Genomic DNA, 22683 nt, shown 5'->3' with positions numbered 1-22683 from the left:
GCATTTCAGTGTAAGGTCTACTACACCTGTTGTATTCAGCATTTCAGTGTAAGGTCTACTACACCTGTTGTATTCAGCATTTCACTGTAAGGTCTACTACACCTGTTGTATTCAGCATTTCAGTGTAAGGTCTACTACACCTGTTGTATTTGGAGCACGTGACAAATACACTTTGATTTGATTTCATAGCAAAGCGGGTGAATATGCACGCACCACTTTCCGTTTTTTTTTTTAATATAACGTTTTTTAAACAAGTTATTTTTTTCATTTCACTTCACCAATTTGGACTATTTTGTGTATTCCATTACATGGAATCCAAATAAAAACCAATTTAAATTACAGGTTGTAATGCAACAAAATAGGAAAAATGCCAAGGGGGATGAATACTTTTGCCCTGTAAACACATCCAGTACCTAGCAGGTGTCCCCATCAGAACAAACTCCCCTGGGGAGTTTACTAATCGCTCTGTTGGGTTCACGACCAATGATGCTGACTCCTCAGACTAAACATGTATGTTCAATTGTAAAAAAGGTTTTCTTTTGAGTTTAACATTTAAACAAACATTTCTTTTTGCCTCCTGTTAAGAAAGCACTTCAGTTAATCAACTATTTCTTTATTCAGTCATAAAAATAAAATCAAAACACACAAAAATACAAAAAGTGGCTTTTGTTCATTTCCCACCTCCATCATCATCTTTAAACAGAAGCTCGACAGACACAAACAAATCTTCATAGGAGAGGAACGGAGTGCTTTCGAAAGTACATTGTTACATTACAGCCTTATTCTAAAAATGATTAAATTGGTTTCCCCTTATTCTAAAAATGATTAAATTGTTATTCCCCCCCCCTCAATCTACACACAACCAATAATGACAAAGCAAAAAAGTTTTAGACATTTTTACAAATGCATAAAATGTTTATCACATTTACATAAGTATTCAGACCCTTTCCTCGGTACTTTAGGTATGACGCTACAAGCTTGGCACATCTATATTTGGGGAGTTTCTTCCATTCTTCTCTGCAGATCTTCTCAAGCCCTGTCAGGTTGAATGGGGAGTGTCGCTGCACAGCTATTTTCTCTCCAGAGATTTTCGATCTGGTTCAAGTCCGGGCTCTGGCTGGGCTACTCAAGGACATTGAGACTTATCCCGAAGCCAATCCTGCATTGTCTTGGCTGTGTGCTTATGGTCGTCGTCCTTTTGGAAGGTGAACCTTCGCCCCAGTCTGAGGTCCTTCGCCCCCAGTCTGAGGTTCTGAGCGCTCTGGTTTTCATCAATGATCCCTGTACTTTGCGCCGTTCATCTTTGCCTCAATCCCGACTAGTCTCCCAGTCCCTACTGCTGCTGAAAAACATCCCCACGGCATGATGCTGCCACCACCATGCTTCACCTTGGAAATGGGTTCCTCCAGACATGTCCCTTGGCATTCAGGCCAAAGAGTTCAATCTTGGTTTCATCATACCAGAGAATCTTGATTCTGAGAGTCTTTAGGCAAAGTGGGCTGTGATGTTTCTTTTACTGAGGAGTTGCTTCCGTCTGGCCACTCTACCATAAAGGCCGGATTGGTGGAGTGCTGCAGAGATGGTTGTCCTTCTGTAAGGTTCTCCCATCTCCACAGAGGAACTCGAGACCTCTTTCAGAGTGAGCATCAGGTTCTTGGTCACCTCCCTGACCAAGGCCCTTCTCCACCGATTGCTCAGTTTGGCCGGGCGCCCAGCTCTAGGAAGTGTCTTGGTCGTTCCAAACTTCTTCGATTTAAGAATGATGGAGGCCACTGCGTTCTCGGGGACCTTCAATGCTGCAGAATGTTTTGGTACCCTTCCCCGGATCAGCGCCTCGACACAATCCTGTCTCAGAACTCTATGGACAATTCCTTCGACCTCATGGCTTGGTTTTTGCTCTGAAATGCACTGTCAACTGTGGGACCTTATATAGACAGGTGTGTGCCTTTCCAAATCATGTCCAATCAATTGAATTTACCACAGGTGGACTCCAAGTTGTAGAAACATCTGAAGGATGATCAATGGAAACAGGATGCACCTGAGCTCCATTTCAAGTCTCCTAGCAACGGGTCTGAATAATTATAAGGTTTCTGTTTTCCATTTCAATACATTTGCGAAAATGTCTAACCTTTTTTCGCTTCGTCATTATAGAGTGTGTGTTTTGATGACGAAAAAACATGTATTTAATCAATTGTGGAAAAAGGGGTCTGAAAACTTTCTGAAATGATTCCGTCCAAATGAATTAAAAAAACATTAAAAATCAAATCACCAGGAGAGCAATAAACAGCAGAGTCTAACTCAAACACAAGAAACGTAGAAACAAAATACAAAATCACAGGAAGCTTCTCCCCTTTCTCCAAAGCTAAGCGAAGTTGATTCAACTTGTTTGTTCCATAAAGCTTCTCCCAGAGGTTCTGAATTCTTTACAATGGTTTTGCAACGCAGAATTTTTTATTTAACCTTTATTTAACGAGGCAAGTCGGTTGAGAACACATTCTTCTTCACAACGACGGCCTATCGGGGAACAGTGGATTAACTGCCTTGTTCAAGGGGGCAGAACAACAGATTTTTACCTTGTCAGCTCGGGGGATTCAATCTAGCAACCTTTCGGTTACAAGTCCAACGCTCTAACCACTAGGCTACCCTGCCACCCCAAATGCATCATTGAATTATATTCGATCATTGAAATCTGGTGTCAACATGGCGCCAATTACACAAAGTTAGCCCAACTAATATCACATCACACTCATTCCGGGTCATTCTAAAAATCTTCCAACATTTTAAAATGCAAATTTATTAATTTCATTCCAACTAGTCTCGTGGAGTACCTTCACTGCTCACCAGTAGCTAAAGGCCTATTCAGGAGGCTGGTTATCACCCCAGATCACTTGACCCCATCCAGTTTGAGGATCCATGCCTGTGCCGGGGTTGGAGGTAACTCAGGAAGGAGGATGATCAGACCCCGGGGGTGAAGAGGAGCCCATCTCAGAGGCTCTAGGTTCCCCAATAATGTCACCTGAGAGAGGGGACAGAAGAGAAGGAGAACAGGGGAGAGAAGAGAAGGAGAGCAGGGGAGAGAAGAGAGGGACAGCAGGGGAGAGAAGAGAAGGAGAGCAGGGGGAGAAGAGAAGGAGAGCAGGGGAGAGAAGAGAAGGAGAGCAGGGGAGAGAAGAGAAGGAGAGCAGGGGAGAGAAGAGAGGGAGAGCAGGGGAGAGAAGAGAAGGAGAGCAGGGGAGAGAAGAGAAGGAGAGCAGGGGAGAGAAGAGAAGGAGAGCAGGGGAGAGAAGAGAGGGACAGCAGGGGAGAGAAGAGAGGGAGCGCAGGGGAGAGAAGAGAAGGAGCGCAGGGGAGAGAAGAGGGGAGAGCAGGGGAGAGAAGAGAAGGAGAGCAGGGGGAGAGAAGAGGGGGAGAGAAGAGGGGGAGAGCAGGGGGAGAGAAGAGGGGAGAGCAGGGGGAGAGAAGAGGGGGAGAGCAGGGGGAGAGAAGAGAAGGAGAGCAGGGGGAGAGAAGAGAAGGAGAGCAGGGGAGAGAAGAGAAGGAGAGCAGGGGAGAGAAGAGAAGGAGAGCAGGGGAGAGAAGAGAAGGAGAGCAGGGGAGAGAAGAGAGGGACAGCAGGGGAGAGAAGAGAAGGACAGCAGGGGAGAGAAGAGAAGGACAGCAGGGGAGAGAAGAGAAGGAGAGCAGGGGAGAGAAGAGAAGGGGGAGAGAAGAGAAGGAGAGCAGGGGAGAAGAAGAGAAGGAGAGCAGGGGAGAGAAGAGGGGAGAGCAGGGGAGAGCAGGGGAGAGAAGAGAAGGAGAGCAGGGGAGAGAAGAGAAGGACAGCAGGGGAGAGAAGAGAAGGAGAGCAGGGGAGAGAAGAGAAGGAGAGCAGGGGAGAGAAGAGAAGGAGAGCAGGGAGAGAAGAGAAGGAGAGCAGGGGAGAGAAGAGAGGGAGAGCAGGGGGGAGAGAAGAGAAGGAGAGCAGGGGAGAGAAGAGAAGGAGAGCAGGGGAGAGAAGAGAAGGAGAGCAGGGGGAGAGAAGAGAGGGACAGCAGGGGAGAGAAGAGAAGGAGCGCAGGGGAGAGAAGAGAAGGAGCGCAGGGGAGAGAAGAGGGGAGAGCAGGGGAGAGAAGAGAAGGAGAGCAGGGGAGAGAAGAGGGGGAGAGAAGAGGGGGAGAGCAGGGGGAGAGAAGAGGGGAGAGCAGGGGGAGAGAAGAGGGGGAGAGCAGGGGAGAGAAGAGAAGGAGAGCAGGGGAGAGAAGAGAAGGAGAGCAGGGGGAGAGAAGAGAAGGAGAGCAGGGGAGAGAAGAGAAGGAGAGCAGGGGAGAGAAGAGAGGGACAGCAGGGGAGAGAAGAGAAGGACAGCAGGGGAGAGAAGAGAAGGACAGCAGGGGAGAGAAGAGAAGGAGAGCAGGGGAGAGAAGAGAAGGGGAGAGAAGAGAAGGAGAGCAGGGGAGAGAAGAGAAGGAGAGCAGGGGAGAGAAGAGGGGGAGAGCAGGGGAGAGCAGGGGAGAGAAGAGAAGGAGAGCAGGGAAGAGAAGAGAAGGAGAGCAGGGGAGAGAAGAGAGGGACAGCAGGGGAGAGAAGAGAAGGAGCGCAGGGGAGAGAAGAGGGGAGAGCAGGGGAGAGAAGAGAAGGAGCGCAGGGGAGAGAAGAGAAGGAGCGCAGGGGAGAGAAGAGAAGGAGCGCAGGGGGAGAGAAGAGAAGGAGCGCAGGGGAGAGAAGAGAAGGAGCGCAGGGGAGAGAAGAGAGGGAGAGCAGGGGAGAGAAGAGAGGGAGAGCAGGGGAGAGAAGAGGGGGAGAGCAGGGGGGAGAGAAGAGGGGGAGAGCAGGGGAGAGAAGAGAGGGAGAGCAGGGGAGAGAAGAGGGGGACAGCAGGGGAGAGAAGAGAGGGAGAGCAGGGGAGAGAAGAGAAGGAGCGCAGGGGAGAGAAGAGAGGGAGAGCAGGGGAGAGAAGAGAAGGAGAGCAGGGGAGAGAAGAGAAGGAGAGCAGGGGAGAGAAGAGAAGGAGAGCAGGGGAGAGAAGAGAGGGAGAGCAGGGGAGAGAAGAGAGGGAGAGCAGGGGAGAGAAGAGAGGGACAGCAGGGGAGAGAAGAGAAGGAGAGCAGGGGAGAGAAGAGAAGGAGAGCAGGGGAGAGAAGAGAAGGAGAGCAGGGGAGAGAAGAGGGGGAGAGCAGGGGAGAGAAGAGGGGGAGAGCAGGGGGAGAGAAGAGAGGGAGAGCAGGGGAGAGAAGAGAAGGAGAGCAGGGGAGAGAAGAGAAGGAGCGCAGGGGGAGAGAAGAGAAGGAGCGCAGGGGAGAGAAGAGGGGGAGAGCAGGAGAGAGAAGAGAGGGACAGCAGGGGAGAGAAGAGGGGGAGAGCAGGGGAGAGAAGATAAGGAGAGCAGGGGAGAGAAGAGAGCAGAGAAAGTCAGTGGCTAGGCGAAGACTTCACTTGAAATTATTCTTCATAAGGTCTGTGGCCATGTGTCTGAAAGATCTCTGTGGGAGTGCTGATCTAGGATCAGTGTAGCCTTTTACATCATAACGTATAAGATTATATGGACAGATCCTAGATCAACACTCCTGCTCAAACGCTTTGTGGATCTACACTCCATACATTACTGAAATTATAACAGCTGACATAACATTCTCACCGTGGTGCTCTCCGCTGCGAAAGGTTCAACTCCACTCACAGTGGTGCTCTCTGCTGCGAAAGGTTCAACTCCACTCACCGTGGTGCTCTCTGCTGCGAAAGGTTCAACTCCACTCACCGTGGTGCTCTCTGCTGCGAAAGGTTCAACTCCACTCACCGTGGTGCTCTCTGCTGCGAAAGGTTCAACTCCACTCACCGTGGTGCTCTCTGCTGCGAAAGGTTCAACTCCACTCACCGTGGTGCTCTCTGCTGCGAAAGGTTCAACTCCACTCACCGTGGTGCTCTCTGCTGCGAAAGGTTCAACTCCACTCACCGTGGTGCTCTCTGCTGCGAAAGGTTCAACTCCACTCACCGTGGTGCTCTCTGCTGCGAAAGGTTCAACTCCACTCACCGTGGTGCTCTCTGCTGCGAAAGGTTCAACTCCACTCACCGTGGTGCTCTCTGCTGCGAAAGGTTCAACTCCACTCACCGTGGTGCTCTCTGCTGCGAAAGGTTCAACTCCACTCACCGTGGTGCTCTCTGCTGCGATAGGTTCAACTCCACTCACCGTGGTGCTCTCTGCTGCGATAGGTTCAACTCCACTCACCGTGGTGCTCTCTGCTGCGAAAGGTTCAACTCCACTCACCGTGGTGCTCTCTGCTGCGAAAGGTTCAACTCCACTCACAGTGGTGCTCTCTGCTGCGAAAGGTTCAACTCCACTCACCGTGGTGCTCTCTGCTGCGAAAGGTTCAACTCCACTCACCGTGGTGCTCTCTGCTGCGAAAGGTTCAACTCCACTCACCGTGGTGCTCTCTGCTGCGATAGGTTCAACTCCACTCACCGTGGTGCTCTCTGCTGCGATAGGTTCAACTCAACTCACCATGGTGCTCTCTGCTGCAAAGGTTTAACTCCACTCACCGTGGTGCTCTCTGCTGCGAAAGGTTCAACTCCACTCACCGTGGTGCTCTCTGCTGCGAAAGGTTCAACTCCACTCACCGTGGTGCTCTCTGCTGCGAAAGGTTCAACTCCACTCACCGTGGTGCTCTCTGCTGCGATAGGTTCAACTCCACTCACCGTGGTGCTCTCTGCTGCGAAAGGTTCAACTCCACTCACCGTGGTGCTCTCTGCTACGAAAGTTCAACTCCACTCACCGTGGTGCTCTCTGCTGCGAAAGGTTCAACTCCACTCACCGTGGTGCTCTCTGCTGCGAAAGGTTCAACTCCACTCACCGTGGTGCTCTCTGCTGCGAAAGGTTCAACTCCACTCACCGTGGTGCTCTCTGCTGTGATAGGTTCAGACAGGTGGAATGTGTACACAGTGGGTTTCGTCATGAAGACAGCAAACACACTGGAGTATTTGGAGGTGTACCTACAACAAGAGAGAAAGGGGGAACGAGAGAGAGGAGAGAGAGAGAGGGGAGAGAGAGAGGATGAAGGGAGCGAGAGAGAGAGGAGAGGGGGGAGAGAGAGAGAGAGAGAGAGAGAGGGAGAGAAACTATTCAACACATTACTTTTAAAGCCCTCCTTAGGAGTCAGTGAATCAGATGTGTTAATGCCAGGCTGAAACAAAACCCTGCATCCACTTGTATCCCCTCCATTCCTTAACAAACACCACTAGAACCCCCATCACCTCCCTCCCTCCCTCTCTCCTACCAGACAGGCACGGTGGCATTCTCAGTCTGGAGCCTCCAGGGTTTGGAGGAGTAGATGGCCTCTCCGTTGACCCCCAGCCAGGCCCCCATGCCCCTCAGCCTCTCCTCAAACACTGGGGGGATCATGCCGTCGGGGGTAGGACCCACATTCAGCAGGTAGTTACCCCCCATGGCCACTGTTTGAACAAGGTCCTGGAGAGGAGAACAAGGAGGGTCAGAACATGCAGTCGGCCCAGACAGACATGTGTATGAAGATGTTCCACTGACATTAGGCCTCTCATTTCTAATCTAAATCACTGCAACCATACAGAACGGACAAAACATGATGAACACCTGCTCTTTCCATGACAGACTGACCAGGTGAATCCAGGTGAAACCTATGATCCCTTATTGATGTCACCTGTTAAATCCACTTCAATCAGTGTCGATGAAGAGGAGGAGACAGGTTGAAGAAGGAGTTTTAAGCCTTGAGACAGTTGAGACATGGATTGTGTCTGTGTGCCACTCAGAGGGCGAATGGGCAAGACTAAATATTTAAGTGCCTTTTGAACAGGGTGTGGTAGTAGGGACCCGTTTGTGTCAAGAACTGCAACGCTGCTGTGTTTTTCACACTACACCGTTTTCCGTGGGTATCAAGAATGGTCCATCAACCAAAGGACATCCAGCCAACTTTTTGTGACTCCCAAACCCGCAAGCGGGAGGGTAATCGTCGCTTGAAACTAATTAGCATAACGCAACGGACATAAATATCCCTAGAAAATATTCCTATTCAAGAAAATCACAAATGAAATATATTGAGACACAGCATAGCCTTTTGTTAATCACTCTGTCATCTCATATTTTCAAAATATTCTTTTTCAGCCAAAGCATGACAAGCATTTGTGTAAGTTTATCGATAGCCTAGCATAGCATTATGCCTTGCTAGCAGCAGGCAATCTTGTCACGGAAATCAGAAAAGCAATCAAATTAAATCGTTTACCTTTGATGAATTTCAGATGTTTTCACTCATGAGACAACTACTGGATAGATAGCCAAAGTTCATTTTTTACCCAAAATATATATATATTTTTTAAATATTCCAAATTAGCTCCATAATATCGACAGAAACATGGCAAACGTTGTTTATAATCAATCCTCAACGTGTTTTTCTAATATCTATTCGATAATATATCCTTCGGGACTATTAGTTTCTCAGTAGGACCGATTGGAGTAATGGCTACCTCTGTATTTACGCGAGAATCTCTCTTGGAGCCACCATGTGACCACTTACGCAATGTGGCCGCCTACGGCTATTCTTCAACATAAATGCGTAAAACTACGTCACAAGGTTGTAGACACCTTGGGGAATACGTAGAAAGCGTAAGCTCGTTGATGGCACATTCACAGCTCAATAGGGACTCATTGGAACGCAGCGCTTTCAAAACCTGGGGCACTTCCGGATTGGATTTTTCTCAGGCTTTCGCCTGCAACATCAGTTCTGTTATACTCACAGACAATATCTTTACAGTTTTGGAAACTTTAGAGTGTTTTCTATCCAAAGCTGTCAATTATATGCATATTCTAGCATCTTGTCCTGACAAAATATCATGTTTGAAACGGGAACGTTTTTTTCCCAAAAATTAAAATACTGCCCCCTAGTACCAACAGGATTTATTTTAATTAAGACAACTGTGGGACATTTTGGAGTCAACATGGGAACGGTTTTGACACATTGTGGAGTCCTTGACCCGTCTACACCAGTTACCGCCGGGTGTCCCGCCTACACCAGTTACCGCCGGGTGTCCCGCCTACACCAGTTACCGCCGGGTGTCCCGCCTACACCAGTTACCGCCGGGTGTCCCGCCTACACCAGTTACCGCCGGGTGTCCCGCCTACACCAGTTACCGCCGGGTGTCCCGCCTACACCAGTTACCGCCGGGTGTCCCGCCTACACCAGTTACCGCCGGGTGTCCCGCCTACACCAGTTACCGCCGGGTGTCCCGCCTACACCAGTTACCGCCGGGTGTCCCGCCTACACCAGTTACCGCCGGGTGTCCCGCCTACACCAGTTACCGCCGGGTGTCCCGCCTACACCAGTTACCGCCGGGTGTCCCGCCTACACCAGTTACCGCCGGGTGTCCCGCCTACACCAGTTACCGCCGGGTGTCCCGCCTACACCAGTTACCGCCGGGTGTCCCGCCTACACCAGTTACCGCCGGGTGTCCCGCCTACACCAGTTACCGCCGGGTGTCCCGCCTACACCAGTTACCGCCGGGTGTCCCGCCTACACCAGTTACCGCCGGGTGTCCCGCCTACACCAGTTACCGCCGGGTGTCCCGCCTACACCAGTTACCGCCGGGTGTCCCGCCTACACCAGTTACCGCCGGGTGTCCCGCCTACACCAGTTACCGCCGGGTGTCCCGTCTACACCAGTTACCACCGGGTGTCCCGTCTACACTAGTTACCACCAGGTGTCCCGTCTACACTAGTTACCACCAGGTGTCCCGTCTACACTAGTTACTAAAACCGTACTGAAGATGGAAATTAAAGAACTGATTGGGTCTCTGCTTGATACCAAACACCCCATAATATCTGTCCCTCTGCCCTCCCTAAATGGTGGCATTGAACAGTTCAGCAGACTGTTATCCCTCCATAACAGACTATTGCAGCTCTGTGGGTGTAAACATCTACTGATAATGTTGATACCTCCTGGAAAACAAAGCTCGTTTTATAAGGAGAATGGGACCCACCCAAATCCTCTCACAGCATTATAAGGCTGTGTTGAGACTAGGACTTATCAATGACCCGAGCCCAGCTCAGTTAATCCCTACCATTGTGAACCAGAGTTGTCATAATGCTTAAGCAAATGCACATTACACCAGGGGCGATGGTAGACACAACGTAAGTCACCCAAGTTATGTCTCCCTAAAAAAAAAACAAGGTGCTAAAAATAGCCCACGTTAACTTATGTCGCTTTAGAAACAAGGTTCATGAAATCAATAATTTACAAGTAGCAGATGACGTTCATACCTCTGATGAAACCTCAGGTTACCTGCCTAGGGTACAGGGGTGAAATCAGTGCAGTACGTGGGTCCTCTCTCACCTGTACGATACTGGGCAGATCCATCAGTTCAGAGAGCCGCATGGTTCTGCGGAAACCCCAGGACTGTGTGTCCACAGACTGACACTTCTCCCACTTGTGTTTGGGCAGCTCCCCAGGGGTGTATTTGTCTGCACAGTTGTAGTAGCCACCGTGCTTACAGTAACACCCCGCCCCCACCTGTCATTGGTCACGATCACATCCTGGAGGGGAGGGGTGATACAAAATGACAGCCAATCAGAGACAAACGAGTGGACAGACAAAGTTTATCAGAGGAGGCGGATTCGGTCACTATAAGACACATACTTCACGGTGGTTATTCATTTAAATTCATCCATAGTGTCACGCCTTGGTCTTAGTATTTTGTGTTTTTAGTTAATTAGTTGGTCAGGAGGCCAGGGTGTGACATGGGTTTATTGTTTGTTGTGTGGGGTTTTTTAGTTATTGGGATTGTAGCTGATTAGGGGTGTGTGTTTCATAGGTTTGGCTGCCAGAGGCGGTTCTCAATCAGAGTCAGGTGATTCTTGTTGTCTCTGATAGGGAACCGTATTTAGGTAGCCTGGGTTTCACTGTGTATTTGGTGGGTGATTGTTCCTGTCTCTGTGTAGTGTTCACCAGATAGGCTGTAATAGGTTTCACGTTCCGTTTGTTGTTTTTTTGTATTTATTAGTTATTTCATGTGTCGTTACGTTTTTCCTTCATTAAAGACATGAGTAACCACCACGCTGCATTTCGGTCCGACTCTCTTCCAACAAACGAAGAACGCCGTTACACATAGATTTTCAGTGTCCAGTCTATCTGTTGTTCCCCAGTCCCCAAACCCTTGTCCAGGATATCAGTAGCCTCTGCAAATTACAGGGTGTACATGACATTGTTTTACAGTCGAGCGCTAAAATACCTGATCCAACTAATCATCAAGGCCTTGATTAGCTGAATGAAGTATGTGCTGGGTTGGAATGAAAACCTGCCACCACTACTGTAGGTCTCCAGGACCAGACTTGGTAAAACACTGCCCTAGAAGTTAATAGGTGTTTAACGTTCCAAACAGAACCCTATTCCCTACATAGTGCACTACTTTAGACCAGAGACCTATTCCCTAAATAGTGCACTACTTTAGAGCAGAGACCTATGGAACCCTGTTCCCTATATAGTGGTACTACTATAGACCAGAGCCCTATTCCCTATATAGTGCGCTACTTTAGACCAGAGCCCTATTCCCTATATAGTGGTACTACTATAGACCAGAGCCCTATTCCCTATATAGTGGTACTACTATAGACCAGAGCCCTATGGCACCCTATTCCCTATATAGTGCACTACTTTAGTCCAGAGCCCTATGGAACCCTATTCCCTACATAGTGCACTACTTTAGACCAGAGACCTATTCCCTACATAGTGCGCTACTTTAGACCAGAGCCCTATTCCCTATATAGTGGTACTACTATAGACCAGAGCCCTATTCCCTATATAGTGTACTACTTTAGACCAGGGCCCTATGGCACCCTATTCCCTATATAGTGGTACTACTATAGACCAGAGCCCTATGGAACCCTATTCCCTACATAGTGCACTACTTTAGACCAGAGACCTATGGAACCCTATTCCCTATATAGTGCACTACTTTAGACCAGAGCCCTATGTAACCCTATTCCCTACATAGTGCACTACTTTAGACCAGAACCCTATGGAACCCTATGGAACCCTATTCCCTACATAGTGCACTACTTTAGACCAGAGACCTATTCCCTAAATAGTGCACTACTTTAGAGCAGAGACCTATGGAACCCTGTTCCCTATATAGTGGTACTACTATAGACCAGAGCCCTATTCCCTATATAGTGCGCTACTTTAGACCAGAGCCCTATTCCCTATATAGTGGTACTACTATAGACCAGAGCCCTATTCCCTATATAGTGGTACTACTATAGACCAGAGCCCTATGGCACCCTATTCCCTATATAGTGCACTACTTTAGTCCAGAGCCCTATGGAACCCTATTCCCTACATAGTGCACTACTTTAGACCAGAGACCTATTCCCTACATAGTGCGCTACTTTAGACCAGAGCCCTATTCCCTATATAGTGGTACTACTATAGACCAGAGCCCTATTCCCTATATAGTGTACTACTTTAGACCAGGGCCCTATGGCACCCTATTCCCTATATAGTGGTACTACTATAGACCAGAGCCCTATGGAACCCTATTCCCTACATAGTGCACTACTTTAGACCAGAGACCTATGGAACCCTATTCCCTATATAGTGCACTACTTTAGACCAGAGCCCTATGTAACCCTATTCCCTACATAGTGCACTACTTTAGACCAGAACCCTATGGAACCCTATGGAACCCTATTCCCTACATAGTGCACTACTTTAGACCAGAGCCCTATGTAACCCTATTCCCTACATAGTGCACCACTTTAGACCAGAACCCTATTCCCTACATAGTGCACTACTTTAGACCAGAGCCCTATGTAACCCTATTCCCTACATAGTGCACTACTTTAGACCAGAACCCTTTGGAACCCTATGGAACCCTATTCCCTATATAGTGCACTACTTTAGACCAGAGCCCTATAATAGTGCACTATGTAGAAGAATAGGGTTGAAATATGGGACGCGACGACCTAGGTGACGATGGGTAGGAAGTCCTCACTTTAACGGGACTGTCGTTGTAGAGCCAGGCCAGGAATTCTGTTGAGTTCCAGTAGGAGTCAGGAGCTTCCCAATCCCCATCGGACCAGATCAGCTCTGGCTTGTAGCTGGACCATAGGAGAGACCGGTGGGGGGGGGGGAATGGAATGGGTGAAGGGGTATCTGAACAAAAGCTATGTTTGTGTCATATATGGTCATCTAAGCACAGCTATAAGACCTTCAGCCCTGTTTTACATATATATGACAGAGATAGACTTACAATATAGTATTCATCTCAGCCATAATAATACAAAAACTACATTAAAAAACATGGTGTTTTTTTAGTATCCACAGTAGACCTATTCTGGCCTTAATTACCTTAGGACCATGTCATAAAGCTCAGGCAGCAGTTTTTTCAAGACAAAGTCCTGTGTTGTGAAGTTGTTTTTCTTGTCCGCCAGGTAGAGGGGGTTGAACCATTCATACAGGGAGTTATAGAGGCCATAGTGCAGCGACCTGTGAACAGACAAACACAAACACCAACAGCTGATACTGGGACAGATAGGGAACTGTCGAGAGACAACAGCTGATACTGGGACAGATAGGGAACTGGCAAGAGACAGCAGCTGACAGATAGGGAACTGTCGAGAGACAACAGCTGATACTGGGACAGATAGGGAACTGTCGAGAGACAACAGCTGATACTGGGACAGATAGGGAACTGGCAAGAGACAACAGCTGATACTGGGACAGATAGGGAACTGGCAAGAGACAGCAGCTGACAGATAGGGAACTGTCAAGAGACAACAGCTGACAGATAGGGAACTGTCAAGAGACAACAGCTGACAGATAGGGAACTGTCAAGAGACAACAGCTGATACTGGGACAGATAGGGAACTGTCGAGAGACAACAGCTGATACTGGGACAGATAGGGAACTGTCGAGAGACAGCAGCTGACAGATAGGGAACTGTCAAGAGACAACAGCTGACAGATAGGGAACTGTCAAGAGACAACAGCTGATACTGGGACAGATAGGGAACTGGCAAGAGACAACAGCTGACAGATAGGGAACTGTCGAGAGACAACAGCTGATACTGGGACAGATAGGGAACTGTCGAGAGACAACAGCTGATACTGGGACAGATAGGGAACTGTCAAGAGACAACAGCTGACAGATAGGGAACTGTCGAGAGACAACAGCTGATACTGGGACAGATAGGGAACTGGCAAGAGACAACAGCTGACAGATAGGGAACTGTCAAGAGACAACAGCTGATACTGGGACAGATAGGGAACTGGCAAGAGACAACAGCTGACAGATAGGGAACTGTCAAGAGACAACAGCTGATACTGGGACAGATAGGGAACTGTCAAGAGACAACAGCTGATACTGGGACAGATAGGGAACTGTCAAGAGACAACAGCTGACAGATAGGGAACTGTCGAGAGACAACAGCTGATACTGGGACAGATAGGGAACTGTCAAGAGACAACAGCTGACAGATAGGGAATTGTCGAGAGACAACAGCTGATACTGGGACAGATAGGGAACTGTCGAGAGACAACAGCTGATACTGGGACAGACAGGGAACTGTCAAGAGACAACAGCTGATACTGGGACAGATAGGGAACTGTCAAGAGACAACAGCTGATACTGGGACAGATAGGGAACTGTCGAGAGACAACAGCTGATACTGGGACAGATAGGGAACTGTCGAGAGACAACAGCTGACAGATAGGGAACTGTCAAGAGACAACAGCTGATACTGGGACAGATAGGGAACTGTCGAGAGACAACAGCTGACAGATAGGGAACTGTCAAGAGACAACAGCTGATACTGGGACAGATAGGGAACTGTCAAGAGACAACAGCTGACAGATAGGGAACTGTCAAGAGACAACAGCTGATACTGGGACAGATAGGGAACTGTCAAGAGACAACAGCTGACAGATAGGGAACTGTCGAGAGACAACAGCTGATACTGGGACAGATAGGGAACTGTCGAGAGACAACAGCTGATACTGGGACAGATAGGGAACTGTCAAGAGACAACAGCTGACAGATAGGGAACTGTCGAGAGACAACAGCTGATACTGGGACAGATAGGGAACTGTCGAGAGACAACAGCTGATACTGGGACAGATAGGGAACTGTCGAGAGACAACAGCTGACAGATAGGGAACTGTCGAGAGACAACAGCTGACAGATAGGGAACTGTCGAGAGACAACAGCTGACAGATAGGGAACTGTCAAGAGACAACAGCTGACAGATAGGGAACTGTCGAGAGACAACAGCTGATACTGGGACAGATAGGGAACTGTCAAGAGACAACAGCTGACAGATAGGGAACTGTCAAGAGACAACAGCTGATACTGGGACAGATAGGGAACTGTCAAGAGACAACAGCTGACAGATAGGGAACTGTCAAGAGACAACAGCTGATACTGGGACAGATAGGGAACTGTCAAGAGACAACAGCTGACACTGGGACAGATAGGGAACTGTCGAGAGACAACAGCTGATACTGGGACAGATAGGGAACTGTCGAGAGACAACAGCTGACAGATAGGGAACTGTCGAGAGACAACAGCTGACAGATAGGGAACTGTCAAGAGACAACAGCTGATACTGGGACAGATAGGGAACTGTCAAGAGACAACAGCTGATACTGGGACAGATAGGGAACTGTCGAGAGACAGCAGCTGATACTGGGACAGATAGGGAACTGTCGAGAGACAACAGCTGATACTGGGACAGATAGGGAACTGTCGAGAGACAACAGCTGACAGATAGGGAACTGTCGAGAGACAACAGCTGACAGATAGGGAACTGTCAAGAGACAACAGCTGATACTGGGACAGATAGGGAACTGTCGAGAGACAACAGCTGATACTGGGACAGATAGGGAACTGTCGAGAGACAACAGCTGACAGATAGGGAACTGTCGAGAGACAACAGCTGACAGATAGGGAACTGTCAAGAGACAACAGCTGATACTGGGACAGATAGGGAACTGTCAAGAGACAACAGCTGATACTGGGACAGATAGGGAACTGTCGAGAGACAGCAGCTGATACTGGGACAGATAGGGAACTGTCAAGAGACAGCAGCTGACAGATAGGGAACTGTCGAGAGACAACAGCTGATACTGGGACAGATAGGGAACTGTCAAGAGACAACAGCTGACAGATAGGGAATTGTCGAGAGACAACAGCTGATACTGGGACAGATAGGGAACTGTCGAGAGACAACAGCTGATACTGGGACAGACAGGGAACTGTCAAGAGACAACAGCTGATACTGGGACAGATAGGGAACTGTCAAGAGACAACAGCTGATACTGGGACAGATAGGGAACTGTCGAGAGACAACAGCTGATACTGGGACAGATAGGGAACTGTCGAGAGACAACAGCTGACAGATAGGGAACTGTCAAGAGACAACAGCTGATACTGGGACAGATAGGGAACTGTCGAGAGACAACAGCTGACAGATAGGGAACTGTCAAGAGACAACAGCTGATACTGGGACAGATAGGGAACTGTCAAGAGACAACAGCTGACAGATAGGGAACTGTCAAGAGACAACAGCTGATACTGGGACAGATAGGGAACTGTCAAGAGACAACAGCTGACAGATAGGGAACTGTCGAGAGACAACAGCTGATACTGGGACAGATAGGGAACTGTCGAGAGACAACAGCTGATACTGGGACAGATAGGGAACTGTCAAGAGACAACAGCTGACAGATAGGGAACTGTCGAGAGACAACAGCTGATACTGGGACAGATAGGGAACTGTCGAGAGACAACAGCTGATACTGGGACAGATAGGGAACTGTCGAGAGACAACAGCTGACAGATAGGGAACTGTCGAGAGACAACAGCTGACAGATAGGGAACTGTCGAGAGACAACAGCTGACAGATAGGGAACTGTCAAGAGACAACAGCTGACAGATAGGGAACTGTCGAGAGACAACAGCTGATACTGGGACAGATAGGGAACTGTCAAGAGACAACAGCTGACAGATAGGGAACTGTCAAGAGACAACAGCTGATACTGGGACAGATAGGGAACTGTCAAGAGACAACAGCTGACAGATAGGGAACTGTCAAGAGACAACAGCTGATACTGGGACAGATAGGGAACTGTCAAGAGACAACAGCTGACACTGGGACAGATAGGGAACTGTCGAGAGACAACAGCTGATACTGGGACAGATAGGGAACTGTCGAGAGACAACAGCTGACAGATAGGGAACTGTCGAGAGACAACAGCTGACAGATAGGGAACTGTCAAGAGACAACAGCTGATACTGGGACAGATAGGGAACTGTCAAGAGACAACAGCTGATACTGGGACAGATAGGGAACTGTCGAGAGACAGCAGCTGATACTGGGACAGATAGGGAACTGTCGAGAGACAACAGCTGATACTGGGACAGATAGGGAACTGTCGAGAGACAACAGCTGACAGATAGGGAACTGTCGAGAGACAACAGCTGACAGATAGGGAACTGTCAAGAGACAACAGCTGATACTGGGACAGATAGGGAACTGTCGAGAGACAACAGCTGATACTGGGACAGATAGGGAACTGTCGAGAGACAACAGCTGACAGATAGGGAACTGTCGAGAGACAACAGCTGACAGATAGGGAACTGTCAAGAGACAACAGCTGATACTGGGACAGATAGGGAACTGTCAAGAGACAACAGCTGATACTGGGACAGATAGGGAACTGTCGAGAGACAGCAGCTGATACTGGGACAGATAGGGAACTGTCAAGAGACAGCAGCTGACAGATAGGGAACTGGCAAGAGACAACAGCTGATACTGGGACAGATAGGGAATTGTCGAGAGACAACAGCTGACAGATAGGGAACTGTCGAGAGACAACAGCTGATACTGGGACAGATAGGGAACTGTCGAGAGACAACAGCTGATACTGGGACAGATAGGGAACTGTCAAGAGACAACAGCTGACAGATAGGGAACTGTCGAGAGACAACAGCTGATACTGGGACAGATAGGGAACTGTCAAGAGACAACAGCTGATACTGGGACAGATAGGGAACTGTCAAGAGACAACAGCTGATACTGGGACAGATAGGGAACTGTCAACAGACAGCAGCTGATACTGGGACAGATAGGGAACTGTCAACAGACAACAGCTGATACTGGGACAGATAGGGAACTGTCGAGAGACAACAGCTGATACTGGGACAGATAGGGAACTGTCAACAGACAGCAGCTGATACTGGGACAGATAGGGAACTGTCAACAGACAACAGCTGATACTGGGACAGATAGGGAACTGTCAACAGACAACAGCTGATACTGGGACAGATAGGGAACTGTCAACAGACAACAGCTGATACTGGGACAGATAGGGAACTGTCGAGAGACAACAGCTGATACTGGGACAGATAGGGAACTGGCAAGAGACAGCAGCTGACAGATAGGGAACTGTCGAGAGACAACAGCTGATACTGGGACAGATAGGGAACTGTCAAGAGACAACAGCTGATACTGGGACAGATAGGGAACTGTCAACAGACAGCAGCTGATACTGGGACAGATAGGGAACTGTCAACAGACAACAGCTGATACTGGGACAGATAGGGAACTGTCAACAGACAACAGCTGATACTGGGACAGATAGGGAACTGTCAACAGACAGCAGCTGATACTGGGACAGATAGGGAACTGTCAACAGACAACAGCTGATACTGGGACAGATAGGGAACTGTCAACAGACAACAGCTGATACTGGGACAGATAGGGAACTGTCGAGAGACAACAGCTGATACTGGGACAGATAGGGAACTGTCGAGAGACAACAGCTGATACTGGGACAGATAGGGAACTGTCAACAGACAGCAGCTGATACTGGGACAGATAGGGAACTGTCAACAGACAACAGCTGATACTGGGACAGATAGGGAACTGTCGAGAGACAACAGCTGATACTGGGACAGATAGGGAACTGTCGAGAGACAACAGCTGATACTGGGACAGATAGGGAACTGTCAACAGACAGCAGCTGATACTGGGACAGATAGGGAACTGTCGAGAGACAACAGCTGATACTGGGACAGATAGGGAACTGTCGAGAGACAACAGCTGATACTGGGACAGATAGGGAACTGTCGAGAGACAACAGCTGATACTGGGACAGATAGGGAACTGGCAAGAGACAACAGCTGATACTGGGACAGATAGGGAACTGTCAAGAGACAGCAGCTGAAAAAGGCTTTATGAAATACATTTGATTGAATACAGAACTACCTCTGCTGTCAGCTACAAGCCTGGGCTTATTATAAAACACCTATATAAAATACATCTATGACAAATAGAGAGATCTTCCAATTCAATCCCTGCATCCAGTAGAATTTGTTTCAGCACATTACAGCTGACTCTCCCCATACAACAACTCGGACAGTACCACGCAAAAACCGAAACACGGACCGGCAACTATAGACTGTCTCAACCCTTCTCTAGGTGCCTTCTCTATAAGATTACAGCACGTCAGATCATTCGACGCCTGCATAGTTATTTTACGCATTAGCTAAGCACATCACTTTGTTATATCAATCTGGTGCCCAACGGCACGGTCGATGACGTGGCATGCAGCCATTGGTTGCTGCATGCAAAGTCTGATCAGGGGCTCCACCCCCAACCCCCAACCACCAGTAACATTATCCAATTCAAATTAGGTGAAAACATGCGCGCAAAAAAAAAAAAAAAAAAAAAGTCCTCAGATCAGCATCTATTGATAACTGCAACCCTTCTCTCTCTGTCTGTTTGTCAATCGGGTGCCTTGCTTATCCTACCTGTTGCGTACGGCCTCTGCCAGGTCTCCCACCAGGTATCTGTGTGTTTGTCAATCGGGTGCCTTGCTTATCCTACCTGTTGCGTACGGCCTCTGCCAGGTCTCCCACCAGGTCTCTGTGTGGTCCAGTGTCCACAGAGTTCCAGTTCCAAGAGTAGGAAGAGGGCCAGGTAGTATATCCTTCATGGTGTTTCGCTGTCAGAACCACATACCTGGAGATACATGGGACAGGTAAAGACTGGGGAAAGACCCGGAGCCTTTAAAATTATAGAATGTAATACTCTCAGACTTTAAAATTAAAGGCTGTAACTGTAACAGTTCAACTTCAGACCGTCTCCCTCACCCATACCCGGGGGCGAACCAGGGACCCTCTGCACACATCAACAACAGTCACCCACGAAGCATCGTTACCCATCACTCCACAAAAGCAGAGCAAGGGTAACCACTACTTCAAGGTCTCAGAGCAAGTGACGTCACCGATTGAAACGCTATCTAGCGCGCACCACCGCTAACTAAGCCAGCCGTTTCACATCCGTGACATGATACTGTACTACAGCCTCTGTCAGACTGTGGTAGTGCACTTTCCCCATTATTATTATTATTATTATTATTATTATTATTATTATATATAAAAACGATTGAACCTTTATTTAACTTGGCAGTGTTGCTGGTTCAATACCTATTTCCGTTTTTAAATCACTCCAGATTGTGTTGCCTATTCGTATAAAACAAATATATAGGTATACAAACTGAATAAGACTTACTTTGCACCGGAAGCCTCGAATATGTCAGCCCAGTCATCCGGGTCAAAGAACTGGGCATGGAACTGGGGCGCGAAATCTGGATAGCTGAACCCGGGCGGGTAGTTATCCAGCATGTACTTAACACACTTCGGATCAGGTGGGTTTTGACCTTGCCAATGCCACCAGAACCACTCGCTCTCGAACCCGGGGACGGAGAACACCCCCAGTGGACGAAAATCCCGAACTTGGCTTCATCGTACCATGTAGGAAGCGGTCTTGCGTCCAAACTCTCCCAGTTCGCTTGGTATCGCGTCCCGCTTGTTGGTATTGCTATCAGCAACGCGGCGAGCACGAGACATACCCAGTTCGCCTGAGCAAACATTACTGTTCAAAAAAACAGAGGCTTTATTTATCAATGTGAAGATTGCAATGTTAATAGAATAATCATACGGGAGTAGTTGTTCTATGAGTTTATTCCGGCCGAAACGGGACGGCGCGGTCTTTCTGCTGCGTCTACAAGCGGTGATATCAAGAATCAAACTAACCCGCGACGTTTTATATCGGTTTACAGGCATAATCTACTGTAAAACATTATGAGGAAACTACCATTTCGTTATGTGCAGTAAATGTAGATCATACTGGTCTGTAAACTATCACATGACTGTGGTCATATGACGTGTGTTGAAACCTGTTCCGGGTAGAGTTTTGAGAAAAGAGATTTTACATCTCTATCATTTCCCTGTCTTGTCACCGCGCTGTGAACCGCGGCACATTGACGCATGTAATTGGTCGGATTATGTGAGGGAGCCAGGGGATTGGATGCATGTTTTAAAGAACCTCCCCTCAGGATCATAGTGGAGTTGAATGGAGAGGGATACCGTATTCCTCTGAGTTTATAAAACCTTATAAAGAGCAGCACGGTTTTTATCTAAAATGTTGTCAACGGAATGAGGTTGCTGTTACTCCCGTCCACGAGTCTATTGCAGAATGAAGCCTTTTGACAGCATGGACTAAAGTCGATGTATTAATGCACACTTGCATTAGTCCCGTTGTTTTGGTGATTTACAATTCGGCTCTGTAACTATGAAAATCATTTTGTCAAACAGATTGTGAACCGAAAATTGTACGTTTGATTCTATAAACAAATATATATATATGTGTGTGTGTGTGTGTGTGTGTGTGTGTGTGTGTGTGTGTGTGTGTGTGTGTGTGTGTGTGTGTGTGTGTGTGTGTGTGTGTGTGTGTGTGGGTGTTGGTTAGGGTGTAGGGGCAGATTTAAGTAATCATGTCTTTCATACACTAGTCTGATCAATGGAACAATTCTCATTCTTAACAATGGGCTAACATTTTAGGGTAATTTCTGTGCTTGTCAGCAAAGAACCCTGCTGTTATTTTCCAAACGTATTTTATTATTCCACTTGCCCATGTTGCCAGTGTAAAAACAGATTGTAAATCTGATACTTGTGTCTTTGAAAATGAATGCTAAGTATTTATGTATTTGACAGACATTCCCGGTCCGGTTTGAATAAAGTCATACAAATAAACGGGTCGGGTAAAAAATGCTCCAGGAATCAGATATATTCTCACATTTTAGTACTATGCACTTTTTAACATTTTTAATTGCACCTTTATTTAAACCAGGTAGGCCAGTGGAGAACAAGTTCTGTTTTTTGACCTTGCCAGGGTAGCCTAGTGGTTAGAGTGTTGGACTAGTAACCGGAAGGTTGCAAGTTCAAACCCCTGAGCTGACAAGGTACAAATCTGTCGTTCTGCCCTTGAACAGGCAGTTAACCCACTGTTCCCAGGCCGTCATTGAAAATAAGAATTTGTTCTTAACTGACTTGCCTGGTAAAATAAATAAACAAAAATTTACACATGACAGGAAACTCATAAAAAGCATATTTTGTGAGACGAAGTTCAACTTGTAGGCATACATCACCTGAATATGATTATTATTATATTAATTAGATTTTCTTGAAGGTTGGGTGATTAAACATTGATTCATCTCTCAAACACATAGCACTTGGGGAACATGGATTGGGGGGGGGTCTACCGTCCTGGAGAGCAAGCAGGATTTACTTCCAGCCCTGTTTTAAAGAGACTGTTCATCCAAATAACTAAATGTTTATGTCCTTACCTTAA

At 47.9% G+C, this 22683-nt stretch overlaps 1 protein-coding gene across 1 annotated transcript; it reads right to left on the bottom strand.

The window, feature by feature from the left end:
• Positions 1–597: 597 nt before the first annotated feature.
• LOC135551649 (tissue alpha-L-fucosidase-like) lies at positions 598–21213 on the bottom strand. The gene is given in 10 exon segments (XM_064982830.1): positions 598–3016; positions 6861–6960; positions 7245–7435; positions 10326–10492; positions 10495–10525; positions 12982–13087; positions 13338–13475; positions 19876–20010; positions 20563–20761; positions 20764–21213. Coding segments are annotated over 10 exon segments (1359 nt in total). The 5' UTR covers positions 20924–21213; the 3' UTR covers positions 598–2884.
• Between the last annotated feature and the right edge of the window lie 1470 nt (positions 21214–22683).

Source organism: Oncorhynchus masou, chromosome 13 (genome assembly GCF_036934945.1).
Source record: "Oncorhynchus masou masou isolate Uvic2021 chromosome 13, UVic_Omas_1.1, whole genome shotgun sequence".
Lineage (NCBI taxonomy): Eukaryota > Metazoa > Chordata > Actinopteri > Salmoniformes > Salmonidae > Oncorhynchus > Oncorhynchus masou.
The sequence above is the reverse complement of the archived record's forward strand: the minus strand, read 5'-3'. Positions and strand labels throughout refer to the sequence as shown.